Below are 14,992 nucleotides of genomic sequence, written 5' to 3' on the forward strand. Positions count from 1 at the left end.
TATATTTTCGCAAATCATGTTCAAGTCTCTAATCCTTTTGTTTGTGAACTGGGATATAGTGCATAAAACCAGATAGTAAAAATGGAAAAGGTAAATAATATTTAATATAAAAAAGTCATAGCCAAGGCAGATTGTCATACCATTTACTTAGTGTTAGCCTACAGAAACGTATCAAATGTGTTCCTATAACCTTTAAGGATGTAGTAATTATTCAGAATATTATAAAGCAGCATTGTGAATAGTTAAGACTCTGGGCTCTGGAGCCAGACAGCCTCAATTCAAAACCAGGTTCCGTCACTTACCAGCAGACGACCTTGGGCAAACCCCTTGTGTCTGGATTTATCATGAAATACTAGTACCCAATTCTTAGGGTTGTGTGAGAACTGAATTAATTAATACGAGTATTAGAATGATGCTCAGTGCAGACAGCGCTAGAGCATGCTAGCATTGTAGCTGTAATGGGGTTTCTGTGAAAACTAACTCGTGTTCTATTTCCAGTTTGTGTGCTTTCTGTCAGCCACAGCATCTGTGTCTAAAAGCCATCAACCAGCGCTGGTTGTGGACCCCACTTGGAAACAATATTTTTGCCAAAACACATTTAATTATTTACTTACCACTGCTCGGGACACAGGTTGCCAAATCGATCGACGACGTCTTGCTAAATAACGAATTTGTAACACTGCACTGTATAGTCTCTAAAGGAGCATTTTCCATGTTAAAATGCATGTGGGTTGCTGAGTTACTTTTACATTGCTCTGCAGAGCAATTCCATGAGTACTTTATAAGTTCTGGATGGCTAATGTTATGTCCCGGTACTTCACACTGCACTGTAATGTTTTCACCAGTTGTAGTACAATTTAGTGTTGGAGATGAAGGCGGCTCTGGAAAAAAAAAAAAAGTGTAATATTTAGTACAGAAAAGAGTATTATTTAGATTCGTGATCTGTAAACTTCAGAAGAACGCCCAACATCTGCCTGAACTTGAAAAGATGAGAGACCACTTCAAGCATCAAAAGGAGAGCATCAATTTGAGCATCAACACTTTTTGACTGGTCAGGTCTATTGGACTTGTTCAAATTGAACAGAACAAATTCAGGCTGCAACTTTAAAACCAAAAAAGCTCTGAAAGCCAAAGGATTTGTATTTTTTAAGAGAGAGATTTTTGTTATAGGGCACATGAGCTCGCCAGAGAGACAGAAAGCGAGAAATCACCCCCTGGGGTGCAATTCTTCTCCTCTTGGGATTTTGGGTGCACGTGCACCCAGTGTGAATTTTAAGCCACCAGGTCTGGGATTCGAACCACGGTCAACTATATGGAAGTCCAGTGACATAATCATTATGCCATCTGCTGGTCCCAAAGCCAAATGATTTTTGGGGGGGAGGGAGAGGTTTTTGCTATAGGGCATGTGCACTCGCCAGAAAGACAGAGACAGAAAGATATCAAGCAAAAAATTACCCCCCAGGGAGGATGGCCATGCCACAATCCCTTCTCCTCCATTCTCCTCTCAGGATCTTGAGCACGCATGCACACGTGCCAGGTGTGAGTTTAAGCCACTTGGTCTGGGACTCAAACCACGGTTGACTACATGGAAGTCCAGCGACATAGCCATTACACCAACTGCTGGTCCCAAGCCAAATGATTTTTCACAAGTTGATGACAAAGTCATTTAGCTGCAAATCCTGATCTGAATTGACATAAGGATTTATAATCTTATTTTTCTCACTTCAAATATTCATTATCATGTTTCACTCCAAAAATATTACTGGGCTTGACCATATAGTGCTCTCCATAACTAAGTGGGACGCTTAATATGCAGAGAGAATGGGCCAGAGGGTAGCATGGTGGTTGAGGGGCAGGACTCCCAGATAGCCAACCACGGTTCAACCCCTAGACCTAGCAGCTTGCTTTTGCTCTTTCTTGTCTCTCTGCTGAACACATGTGCCCTATAGCAAATAAAAATAATAATAATAAATTAGCAAATTAAAAATATATATAGTAGCAAGGAAATACTTTGTATCACCTTTCTAAAATGTAAACAAACAAAAATTAATTCTGAAACACAGCTGACTCAAAGGTTTTGCAATAGGCACCCCAGCCCATGGGTTAGAGTGGCTGGGGGGAGGCCCACACACGTGGGTCTAAAGGTTGGCTCCCCTCCCTTCCCTCAAAGCCCCTCCTGCTGGCTAAGTAGCCTGGACCTGCAAAGACAGGTTCAGATCCTCACATGCCGCATTACGCCATTGCTGTCCTCTAAAACCTCAGTGCCAGGTGGTCCTATTAGTCACGTACTTGTTAATCCACATGCCTTTCTGCATCTTGACTTTCCTCCAGCAACTAATCACAAAAGACTTGAGAAAATATGCAAAATGTACATAATCTACAACAATGATCATGGCAGCACATGGATAATAAAATTTTGATAGGGCTAGCTCATGGCATGGTGGTTAAAGCAGTTGGATTTCACGTGGCTAAATGTGGGGTTCAAGTCCGACCATGTGGGCATGTGCGCCCCAAATCCCAAAAGAAGGGAAAGATGGAGGAGAAGGGATTGCGGCATGGCTGTTCTCCATGAGGGGTACTTTCTCACTCTCTCTCTCTGCCTCTCTCCTATAGCACATACATCTTCTGGCAAGAAAAAAAAAATGATACATTATAAATATCTACAATAAAAGGCATTAAAGTACATTAAGATTCACCAAGATGGTACCAGCAGATGACATAATGGGTATGTCACTGGACTCTTACATGGCTGACCACAGTTCGAGTCCCAGACCTGTCAGCTCCAAACTCATGCCAGGTGTGTGTGTGTGTGTTTGTGTGTGTGTGTGTGTGCGTGCGTGCCCCAAATCCTGAGAAAAAAATAGAGGAGAAGATATTGTGGCATGGCCATCCCCCCACCCCAGGAAATGATTTCTCACTTTCTGTCTCTTTCTGGTCAGTGCACACACCCTATAGCAAAAATCTCTCTCTAAAAAATTAAAAATTAAAAAAAACTGACCAGGACCAGCAGATGGCATAATGGTTACATCGCAGGACTCCCACGTAGTCGACCATGGTTCAATTCCCGAACCAGGTGGCTTAAACTCATGCTGAGTATGTGTGCGTGCGTGCCCAAGATCCTGAGAGGAGAATGGAGGAGAAGGGATTGCGGCGTGTCCATCCCCCTTGGGGTGATTTCTCATTTTCTGTCTCTCTGTCTCTCTCTGTCTTTCTGGCAAGCGTGCATGCCCTATAGCAAAAAACCTTTCCCCCCCCAAAAAAATTTGACCAAGATAATGAAATACTATGCTGTCATCTAAAATGATATTATGTAAAATAAATAAATGTTTATACTCCAGCTAATAATCTAAAACATAAGAAGGAACCAGCAGTTGGTGTAATGGCTATGTCACTGGACTCCCATGTAGTTGACTGCGGTTGGAGTCCTGGACCAGGTGGCTTAAACTCATGCTGCGTGCGTGCGCATGTGTGCCCAAGATCCCAAGAAGAGAATAGAGGAGAAGGGAATGTAGCATGGCCATCCCGCCTGGGGGTGATTTCTTGCTTTCTATCTCTCTGTCTCTGTCTATAGCAAAAATCCCTCAAAAAAAATTTTCATCTCCACCCATCTCCTGAATTCCTTCTGGCACATTTAGATAAAGTAGCCAGCCTGCCTTGTTAGAGACCAAACCCACACACTGCCTTCCTTTCCTACTTAGGGCTTTCTCAGTTTGGGGGTTTAATCTAGCTCTTATAACTCTTACACGCTGCCTTCAAATTTTCTTTAATTAAAAGCACGCACACACACACACACACATATTTAAATTTGCTACAGGGTGCCTGTACTCAGCAGAGATAAAGAGAGATAGAAAAAGAGAGAGAGAGAAAGAGAGTGAGAGAGATAAAGAGACAGAGTGAAGAAAAGTGAGAAAGCACCGCTCGTGGGGAATGGCCGTGCCACAATCCCTTCTCCTCCATTTCTACTTTCTGGATTTGGGGAAGGCACACACATACTCCTGGTATATTTTTCAAGCTGCCAGGTCTGGGATCGGAAGTGCACAGTCAGCTCTGTGGATCCAGCCACTCCAATCACCATTCCACCACTGGCCCTCCTTTCATAATTCTCTAAGTCATGGAGATCTTTCTCAAAATTAAATCTGACCAATATATTGGATTAGCAGTTGCTCTAGCTGACTCAGCATTGGAAAGCCTAGAGTCCTGCTCCTTAGCCTCTTCGGGTCCCTCTTGCCCGCCCCACCCCCACAGCAGCAGTTCCCAGGGGATTTCCAGGGAACCCCCACTGTTCCCAGAACTGTTCAGAAATGGCTGTTCTCAGTACTACATGTACGCATGCCTGCCTCTGCAACAAGTGGTGAGCACACATGCCTTAAGGCAAACACGTCTGTTAAAAAAAAAAGTAAATTATTCAACCAGTTCATCTCCAAAAAGGAATGGTATGATGTTTAAGAGCACAGACTTGGAGCTTGACAACCTGTATCAGATCCCAGCTCCATGTCCAAGCACCACTTGGAGTCTGGATGGTGGTGCAGCAGTAAATCGTGATGTCCCGTGAGCCTGACCCACGTGGAAAGGGTCCTGGTTCATGCCCAGAAACTTCCTGAGAACACTGGGCACATGTATGACTATGGCCTGGGGGAGCTGGGGATTGACTGCAGCAAGAAGACCCTGACGGGGACACTGTCTGCCTGTGTCTCTCTCTCATTCACAGAAGAAATAATAAACTTAAAAAAAGTAAATCTTCGGCAAGTTACTCATCCTCCTGTATCTAGGCTTCCTCCTCTCTACAATGAGCAGACCGACTATACTCACCCCGTTGGATCATGATGAGAATGAGTATATGAATTAGCAAGCCGCCCATGGGAACAAATGGCAGCTGTCACAGAGCACAAGGCTCCTGGCTGAGTGCTCAGCTCCAGGAAGCCAAAGCTCCCCACAGGGTGTGTAATGAGGTAAGGGTTACTCGCTGGGAGGTGGGCCTTTCAGCTTAGTGCTGGCTTATTCTGTGAGTTTGGGCCACAGTTCTTTCAGAAGCTGGAAAACTTGTCAGATATAATCCAGTAGGGGCCAGCAAGTGGCATGTTGGTTGCACTAGACTCCCACATGGCTGACTGTGGTTCAAGTCCTAGACCTGGCGGCTTGCTTTTTCACTTTTGCGCTCTTTGTCTTGCTCTCTGGTGAATGCACATGCCTTATAGCAAATTAAAAAATAATAATAACAGGACCAACAGATGGCGTAATGGTTACGTTGCTGGACTCCCATGTAATTGACTGCTGTTTGAGTCCCAGACCTGGCGGCTTAAGAAACTTATGCCAGGCACGTGTGCATGCATACCCAAAATCCCAAAAGAAGAATGGAGGAGAAGGGATTGTGCCATGGCCATCCCCACTGGGGGATGACGTCTCGCTTTCTGTCTGTCTCTGTCTCTCCGGCAAGTGCATGTGCCCTATAGCAAAAATCTCTCTAAAAAATAATAACAATAAAATAATTATTCATAAAAAAGAAGAAAGAACTCATCTAGTCTGGGCATCTTATTCTACATATGGAGAAACCCACTCTTGAATCTGTCTCATTTCCATCTGTAAAATGGTGTGCTTTTTAAGGTCATGGCCAAGGGCACACGGAATGTGGAAACTACAGGAAACGTGCAGCTGTGTGGGCACTGTCTTCTATGTCGTAAGGACCCTCCACCACACAGGAGCTCCTTCTGGGCGTCTGACCACGCTATAGCCAGAGAGCAAAGCAGAAGTGCTGACGACCAGAAAGAGCATGCAAACCTTTCTGCAGCGTCCAGATCAGAGTTCCTACACCTCAGAGCTGTTCCTTCTAGAAACTTCTGTATTCTTTCACTACTCATGGGACTTACCTCAGCTACAGATACCTAGGATCATTGATGCCTGTCTCGTAAGTAGCATTAAACTAAAATGTGCCCATTTCATCCCTAAGTCAATCAATTTATAGTTAACAAATTTAGCGCACTGCTGGGTAAGAACGAAAATTTCTTACACTTATCTGATGACGTTGTATTGAGAGTGGTGCATCGTCCATTAACACTAATAAAGCTCACCTATCCAGACCACTTAAAGACAGAGTAATTCATTGTATTTACATGATCTTATCATCTTTGATGTAATGAAGATTTGCAAGAGGATGGGAAAGAATTAATAAACATTAATGGTGGAAATCTTAAGGGGATTTTGGGGAAGGAAGAGTGTCAGATCTCAGTCTCCATAGAAAAGGAAGTGGTGCCCTGAGTTGAGGAGGTATCATCAGGAAATCCCCACCAAAATATACTTGCCGAAAGCCACCTATGAGGGCTGGTGTCCCCGGATGGTTATCGAGTCACTTAAACAAGTGTTACCATAACCTCAGGAAGTAAGACTTCCTCAGTCTTAAAAAAAAAAAAAGTACAAGCAATCGTTTTACCATTCAGATGTGAAACCTCAAGTCACTTTACGTCTTTTAACAAACCTACATCTTGTTGACTTGTTCTTAGAAGCATTTTTTGATTCTTTCCTTTCTGCACATCTACCGCCTAGCTCAATGCATAACCTCAGGTGCTAGCAGCCATACTGGTTTAAACAGACCTTCTCTGCTTCCAGTATAAAAAATATAGTGCAGGGCTTGTAGATGGGAGGATAAAGTGGCTGGATGTTGGAACATGGCTGACTGTGCAGTGTGGTTCTAGACCCAGTGGCTTACAAAAATAGGCTGGGCCTGTGGGCACACATGCCCAAAAATTCCAAGAGGAGAATGGAGGAGAAGGGATAGTGGTGTGGCCATCCCCCCTGGGGGTAATTTCTCACTTTATCTTTCTCTCTGCCCCTTTGTTTCTCCCTGGCAAGTGTATGAGCCCTCTGGCAAAATTTTTAAAAATAAATAAAAATACAGCACATAGAAGTATGTACAGTGTATGGGACCAGCAGATGGCGTAATGGTTACGTCACTGGACTCACACGTAGTGGATCATGGTTTGAGTACTGGGACCCAGCAGCTTAAAACTCACGAGAGGCACGTATATACACGTGCCCCAAGTCCCAATAGGAGAATGAAGAAGGGATTGCGGTGTGGTCATTCCCCTGGGGGGGGGGGATTTCCTGCTTTCTGTCTCTCTGCCTCTCTCTGTCTCTCTGGCGAGCACATGCACCCTATAGCAAAAAATAATCTCTCTCTCTGAAAAGAAAGGTACCATAAAACAGTGCGCCCTGTTATGCCAACAGCAGCCTTACGTCTCATGCTGACTGCATCTGTTGATCGCTTCATTTGTGCCTGTGCTTGATCTAATGTCGTGTTGTTTTGTTCATCCGGCCCTTTTAATGGGACAAGATGTGAAGGTAGAAGATAGTGATACTGAAGATCCAGACCCTGTGTAGGCCTAGACCAGTGTCTGTGCGTTTAAGATTTTAACCAAAAAAACGTAAGTTTATTCTTACTCATGTTAGAAAGAAGGTGTGCATGCATGCAAAAGAGAGAAGGGGATGCACTCTCGACAGGGTCTTCCCATGCCGTGACCCCTTCCCCCAGCCCTCCAGCTAGTCAGAATCTCGGGCCCACATGTGCACCCCTGGCGTTCTTCAGGTCACTTGGCCTGAGGACCTAAACCTGTGATCAGCCCTGTGGCTTCCAGCACTTGAGCTCAGTGAGCTATTATATCTTTATCAAAAAAAAAATTTTTAAATACATGTATATTTTTTGTTTGTTTGGTTTTGTTTTATTTTGGGTTTTTACCAGGGGGTATGGGTACTCACTGTACAGAGAGGGAAAGTGAGAGATCCCCTCTCCGCTCCATGGAATGGCCATGCTGTGGTCCTTTCTCCTCTTGGGATCCTGGGCATGCATGAGTGCCCGGTGAGACTGTCAAGCCACCGTGTTTGGGACTCGAAACATGTTGGCTCTGTGGGAGTCTACCCCCACACTACCTGTTGGCCCCTCATCTTTATGTCTTAGCTAAGTGTTATTACAAAAGAGTCAAAAGTTTTAAAAACGTCAAAGTTTATAAAGTTTACAATAAACTAAGATGAATTTATTAGTTAACAAAAATATTGATTTTATAAATTTAGTGTAGCCGGGACCAGCAGGTGGTATGGTGGTTAAGGCGCCGGACACTCTCACATGGCTGACCACGGTTTGAGTCCCAGACTTCGTGGGTTGCCTTCCCACTTTCCCTCTCTCTTTCTGGTTGAATTAAAATAAATAAATGAATACATAAAATTAAAAAAAAATAAATTTAGTGTAATCTAAGTGAACGGTGTTTATAAAGTCTATTGTAGCGTATAATAACATCCTTCACGTCCACTCGTCATTCACTCAGACTCACCAGGAGCAACTTTCAGTCCTGTAGGTTCCTTTCATGACGAATGTCCTATACAAGTGGACCATTTGCTATCTTTTATACTACAGTTTTACTGCACATTTTAGATAAGTTTAGATGCACAAGTTCTTGCCATCGTGTTTCCGTGGCCTACAGTATCCCACGGTAACATGCGGTACAGGTTACAGCCTACGGCCTGTGCCATAGAGCCTCGGTGAGTGGTAGGCTATACCATCCAGGTTTGTGCAAGCTCACTCTCTGATGGCTGTACAAGGACAAGATCACCTCAGTATACGTTTCTCAAAAGGTATCCCCATCAGTAAGTGACTCACGACTGTATTTCATCAAGACACGTCCCTGCTCCAGAACCAGATGAAAAGTCCCTTCCTGACACACAGTGAAGTCCAAACTCTAAGACCAGGACTTGAAGGCCCATGTTCAATACTGTTAACTGCCTTCTCGCCCAAACCCACCCTTCCTGCACTTACTCTTCTGCAGGCTTCAGAAGCTTCTAAGGTCTATCCAGTGGTCTGACCACCAGAGCCACATACATTTATTACTACAGAATCTTAAAATTATTTTTAAACATTTTATCAAGTTTAAAGAGTAACTTATTTAATTGAACTCAGATTTAAACACTATGAAAAGGCTTCTAAATGTACTCTATTGCTACCTAAATTCTGAGTCAATCAGGTTTGCTTGCCTATAAACTGCCAGACCTCCAACTTCCACATTGCAAAGTTTCTACTGCTCCAAGAGATCTACCGGTTCTTTTTTTTCTTTTTTTTTTTCTGGAGAGGTTTTGGCTATAGGGCGTGTGTGCTCACCAAGAAAGACAGAGAGAAACAGAGAGACAGAAAGACGGAAAGTGAGAAATCACCACCCAGGGGGATGGTCACACCACAATTCCTTCTCCATTCTCCTCTTGGGATTGGGCATGCAAGCATATACACCCAGCGTGAGTTTAAGCCACCAGGTCCGGGACTCGAACCGCGGTCAACTACATGGGAGTCCAGCGACACAGCCATTACATCAACTGCTGGTCCCTCCATTAGTTCTTTTCATTGGGATCCTTGTGATAAGCTTCATGTCTAAATGGAGTTTAGGAGGCCAGATCTCATTACAGCCTTGCAGACCACTATAACATTTTAGCTTCAATTCAGAATGACATGGGCCTCTAGAAAATTCTATGCAGACAAAGGAGTGCCATGGTCTGACTTCTATTTTAAAAGGATCACTCTGATAGAACTAACAAAATTTATTTGAGTGAAATGTGGTGTTCAAGAAAAAATGAGGTATTGGGGCCAGCAGGTGGCATAGTGGTAAAGGCACTGGACTCTCACATGGCCAACAACAGTTCCAGGCCCAAAACTGGTGGCTTGAAATTGGCACTGTGTGCATATACGTGCATGCCTAAAATCTCAGGAGGAGCATGGAGGAGAAGGAATTGTGGCATGGCCATCCCCCAGGGGAGGGGATTCTCATTTTCCCCCTCTCTGTCTCTCTTTGGCAAGCACATATGCCCTATGTCAAAAATCTAAAAAATAGATTCATTAAAAATTTTTAAAATAAAAACAAAGTATGCATGTAGTACATGATAATCAGATCAAAGATATTACCATATATGTCCCTTTCAACAGAGAAACTTACGCTTTTTTGTCTGTTGTTTTTTCCTTTTGCCCCTCCCACCCACCACAAGAGTGAGGATTTTTAATGATGGTATAAATAATAGCTTGTCTATATGCTGATGAGAATGAGCCCTAACTCATGGGGCAAATTATGGAAAGGAGAGAGTAGGCAGAATTATTAGACTGATACGCCTGAGGAGGGTGAGACGAGGTGGGATCCCGGGCACAAGAGGAAGGTTTGGTGAGAACTTACAAAGTCTCCTCGCTCTACCGGGAGAGGGAACAGGGTACACAGGCCCAGGTACAGGTGGGAAGGTAGGCAGGCAGCAGGTGGCAAGAGCTTATGGAAATTCTCTTCTGATTGCTTCCTCTCCTTAAAGAAACAAGATGCAAAGCCTTCAGCAAGGGAGCAAGTGTGGAGAGGGAGTGCTCAAGGGTGGAGAAGAGAAAAGAACTTCTAGGAGGGGAGGTGTGAGAACAGGCTGAGGAAATACCAGACTGAGTCGAGGTAAGTGATGAGAAATGAAAGGCGCGGGGCTCTGCAGAGCTGCGTGATCCCAACCACAAGAACATGAGCACGGAATAGGCGGAGCACAGGCTTAGAGCCGCTGCACTGTGAGCCTGGAGCAAGACGAATCCAAAGAGGAGTGAGGAAGCTAAGCATGTCGGCACCAGGTTGGGTCCAGTGAGTGACGGTGGCATTCAGGCCAAGGAAGGCGGGCGTGGAAGACCTTGGGAGGTGAAGCTCTCTCATCAGTGCAGTGGAAGTGAACATCAAACAGAGGAGATGATGGTCAGAGTGAGACCCCTGGCAAGAAGATGATGCATTGGTAATGACATGCGCCGGGTTATATCAAGGCCATTTCAGGAGACAGGATCAAGGACAGAGATGTCAGCATGTTAGAAAGGACCCTGATGGCAGCAGAAGTGTCACCGACAGTGAAAACGAGCCAGGCACTAAAACGACCACAAAACATGGGGCTGCGATCCCAGCAGATGACTGTCAATGAAGGGGATTTAGAGGGAAGGAGAATAACCGGGAAGTACCGATGAGATGCCAGGAGGGCCCCACACCCTACCTCCAGCTCTGTTGGGTCGTTGGGAAAAGTCATGACGCATTTTTTAAAAAAAAACAGTACCAGAGGAAAAAGAAACCTGCGTCCTGTGTGGGAAGGCAGACGCTACTGCACACAGCGCCACCTACCGGTGCGGCTCAGCATTCTGGCCTCTGCTGCACCACATCCCTTTCTGTCCGAATTCTCCCACCTCAGTCACATTCTCTCACACCCAGTGGAAGACTAGGGAACCAGATGTACTTGGCTCCATACACCAAGGGGAGAAAGCTCCTGACATCACGGGACACCGAATTCTTTCATTCCTCATAAACCACTAATTTCTATCTATCTCTGAAAACAGTTGGAACGTTGCCATTTTCAACAGGTCAATTTACAGAATACTTACCAAGCACGTAGAGTGAGAACCTGGCAGTATCTTTAATGCCTGGGGATTCGATTTCATACTCGCCCTCATCTTCTGAGGTCAAATCGGAGATAGTGAGGGCACCTGTCTTAGTGTCTAAATGGACCCTTTTTTCAAAAGGTGGGAACTCTTTGTATAGGATGGCTTCTTCCCATTCCACAACTTTATCCTTTTGCTTTTTCCAAAGGATTTCTTTAGAAGGCACATAGTTTGATGCATGGAATGTCACACTCCCATTCACAGGTTTGTATGCCAGGAAGGGCTCACAACTGACGAAACCTAAGAGGAGAAAAAAATTGGTTAGAAAAAAAAAAATAGCATGTCTTTATTGATAAAAGAAAAACATCTTAAATGCTCTTGGGGAAAAGAAAGTTAAATTTAGTGGCAGAAATTATTCACCAAGACCTTTTAGTGCTAAGCCGATACTCTGCTGAGAGGAAGCAGGACATGCTTGACCGTGTCTCACTGACTCGTTAATAGAGAGTCAGGGCCCACGGAAGTCCAAGAAACGGACTGAACCCACGTGGAGCACCCACTGTACTCCAGGTACCATGGGGTGTCTAGGAAGGTGGCAGCCGCCAGGGGCATCGCTCTAGGCCCTCTAGGAGTTCCCATCTTGTGGAGAAGACAGGAGCAGGCTGTACCCGAGGGGCACACCACCCAGCTCAGGGTCTCCCTGAGAAAGTCATGCTGAAACTGACAACGAACATGTAAAATCACTGAAGGCTGAAGAGGAGTGGGCGGTGAGGGTGGGGCTGGCAGAGAGATGATCACACAGATAAATGGGGGCATCCAGATAAGAAAGCCCTGATTCAAGCAAGAGTCCAGTATGTGGGAGGAAACGAGAACAGTCCCACGTGGCCAGAGTGAAAGGAGCCAGGGGAAGCGGGGAAGGAGGCTAGAGAGGCAGATGGCACCTGACCAGGGTCTATGCGGGTGTGTCAGGGAAAGTGGGCTGAGGGTTTGGACTTGCCTAACAGCACGGGGAAGCCACAGAAAGGCTGAAACCACGGACTGGCTGACATAGCCCAGTTTCACTGGACAGATCCCTCTTCGGAGTAGAGAGTGATGGACAGGCATGAGCAGAGGGGCAGACACTGGTCCTGAGAGTGTGGAGGGCCACGTGGACTAGACCAGAGTGTGGTGGTGGGGATGGGCGGATGGGCAGCCTCCGGGGAAGTCTGAGAGATGCATCAAGAGGATCTAGTGACTGGATGTGAGGGAGAGGGCGAGGGAGCAGACAGCGGTGACTGTCAGCCCTCTACCCTGGCTGACCGAGAGGTCTCATTAATTGACATCAGAAGCGATGGCTGGGAAGCAATCCAGGGGGTGAAGATTTAGGACTTCCTAGGAGCCGGGTTCAGGGTGTACGGAAGCTGGCTCCAACCCACGCTCACAGGCCAGTTAGCACCATGTCCAGCCCCAAGCAGTGCAGTCCAGTGGTCAGCCTAAAACCCCTGCAGTGGGAGTGTTAGATGGAGACGAATCCTCCAAATCAGAGCCTCTCTTCTTCCTCCACACAAATACGGCTGTTAAACCGTTTTAGCGCCACGAGAGTGGGTGTTTTTGTTTGTTTTTAAGAGAGATTTTTGCTATAGCACATGTGCATTCACCTGAGACAAAGAGATAAACAGGGAGACAGAAAGCAAGAAATCATCCCCCAGGGGGGATGGCCACGCCACAAGCCCTTCTCCTCCATTCTCCTCGCAGGATTTTGGACACATAAGCACACATGCCTAGTGAGACTTTTAAGCCTCTGAGTCGAGGACTCAAATCTCACTTCCTCTCTCTCTGTTTCTCTCTAGTGAGTGAACATGCCCTGTAGCAAATTAAAGGTGATCATTAATGATAAATGGAATTAAATAAAAAATTATTTAAAAAAAAGCAGCTATTGAGACTGGCAGTTGGTGTAATGGCTATGTCACTGGACTCCCATGTAGTCGACTGTGGTTCAAGTCTTGGATCTGGTGGCTTAAACTCATGCCAGGCGTGTGTGTGTGTGTGCCCAAGATCCTGAGAGGAGAATGGAAGAGAAGGGACTGTAGCGTGGCCATCCCCCCTGGGGGATGATTTCTCGCTGTCTCTCTGTCTCTCTCTGTCTTTCTAGCAAGCGCATGTGCCCTATAGCAAAAACCTCTCCAAAAAAAAAGCAGCTATTTAGGGTTAACATTAAAGATAAGTTAAAACGTGGGGCCAGACAGTGGCTCAGTAATAACACAATTCTCTACAACGCTGAATCCACATGGAAAGGTGTGAGGTCCGTGTCCCAGGACCCCCCTGAGCACACCAGTCATGTGTCATGCTTGTGATCTGGCCTAGCTGACGCTGGTGGTGGTTCATGTCATGAAGACACTGTCGGGGGCCCCACTCTCTCTCTCAGAAGAAATGAGACAAAACAAGATAAATTAAAACTTAATTAAAGTTCTTGCCTAGGAACAGTCAGGGTGATTGAAAAAGCACAGGGAAAATCAAAAACATTAATAGACTATTATAGGCCACTGTGTTTAGTAATTTCAAATAAGAAGCAAATATCCCCCATTTGTTATTTGCAAGGATTTTTGGAATCCACCTCCCTTAATTAAGAGGGATCAGATTTTTCCTTAAAAACGCCAGCGTCTTTCTGTTGCCTTGCCGATCATACAGTACCCAGTAGAGTATATGGAAGGGAGATGAAAAATAGCAGCATTTGAGGGAAACGAACAGACATGTAAAGTCTATCCATACACAATAGCAGAGGTTCAAAACCATATCATGAATGAGTGAACAAATGAATGAGAGCCATAGGGTAGTGGTGGAGGAGAACAGAAATGACGTGGACTGCCAGGCACTGGACGGCTGCATAGGACGCCTCTGTCGGTCCCAGGTAGAGGTGAAGATTCTGGGGCTGGAGGACAACGAGATGGAAGTTCCGGAAGGAGCTAGTAGTGGAGAGATGAGGGTAAGAGAAACGAGAGACTGCAGCTCAGAATACACCAGTTATCTTGATTTAGAAGAAGCTCTAAAAATCAGCCACATTGCCCCCACTTGGTGAAGTGACAAGCATAAAGAAACTGTGGTGCCTACTCTCTGCTGGTTATGTGTCCACGCCCTCACTCCCCTGTAATCTGCTCCACACCTATGAGCAGTAGGTGTTGCTGAGCCCACTACAGAGGTGAGGAAACCAGGTCCGGACTCAAAGCGCAGCTGACCACATGGGAGTCCAGCAATGTAACCATTATGCCATCTGCTGGTCCAATACCTCTATAATCTACATTAACAACTCAGTTTATTTTTCTCCCTATTCAAAGAACGACAAATATGTATACATATATACAATATATCACATGTATATGTATTATAATGCACACATACAAGAGATTTTTCACTGTTTAATAAAAAAAGGTCTTAGGCGGCACATTTCTCTGCATCTTCTTTTCTCACCAGTAATATCTCATAAAAATTCCACCTAATCTGGGAACCAGCAGTTAGCGTAATGGCTATGTTGCTGGACTCCCACGTAGTCGACAGCGGGTCTTGTCCCAGACCCGGTGGCTTAAAACTCATGCCGGGCATGTGTGCGTGCGTGCCTAAGATCCC

At 45.3% G+C, this 14,992-nt stretch overlaps 1 protein-coding gene across 1 annotated transcript in view; it reads right to left on the minus strand.

The window, feature by feature from the left end:
• Positions 1-12,004, minus strand: part of CD58 (CD58 molecule) — a 30,397-nt gene extending 18,393 nt beyond the window's left edge. The window contains exons 1-3 of the mRNA XM_006161406.3: positions 11,953-12,004; positions 11,399-11,695; positions 615-881 (exon numbers count right to left, since the gene is read on the minus strand). Coding sequence (XP_006161468.2) covers positions 615-881; positions 11,399-11,695; positions 11,953-12,004 — 616 coding nt within the window. The remainder of the gene's footprint in view (positions 1-614; positions 882-11,398; positions 11,696-11,952) is intronic.
• Positions 12,005-14,992: the final 2,988 nt, after the last annotated feature.

This window comes from Tupaia chinensis, unplaced genomic scaffold (genome assembly GCF_000334495.1).
Source record: "Tupaia chinensis unplaced genomic scaffold, TupChi_1.0 Scaffold138517_1, whole genome shotgun sequence".
NCBI lineage: Eukaryota > Metazoa > Chordata > Mammalia > Scandentia > Tupaiidae > Tupaia > Tupaia belangeri.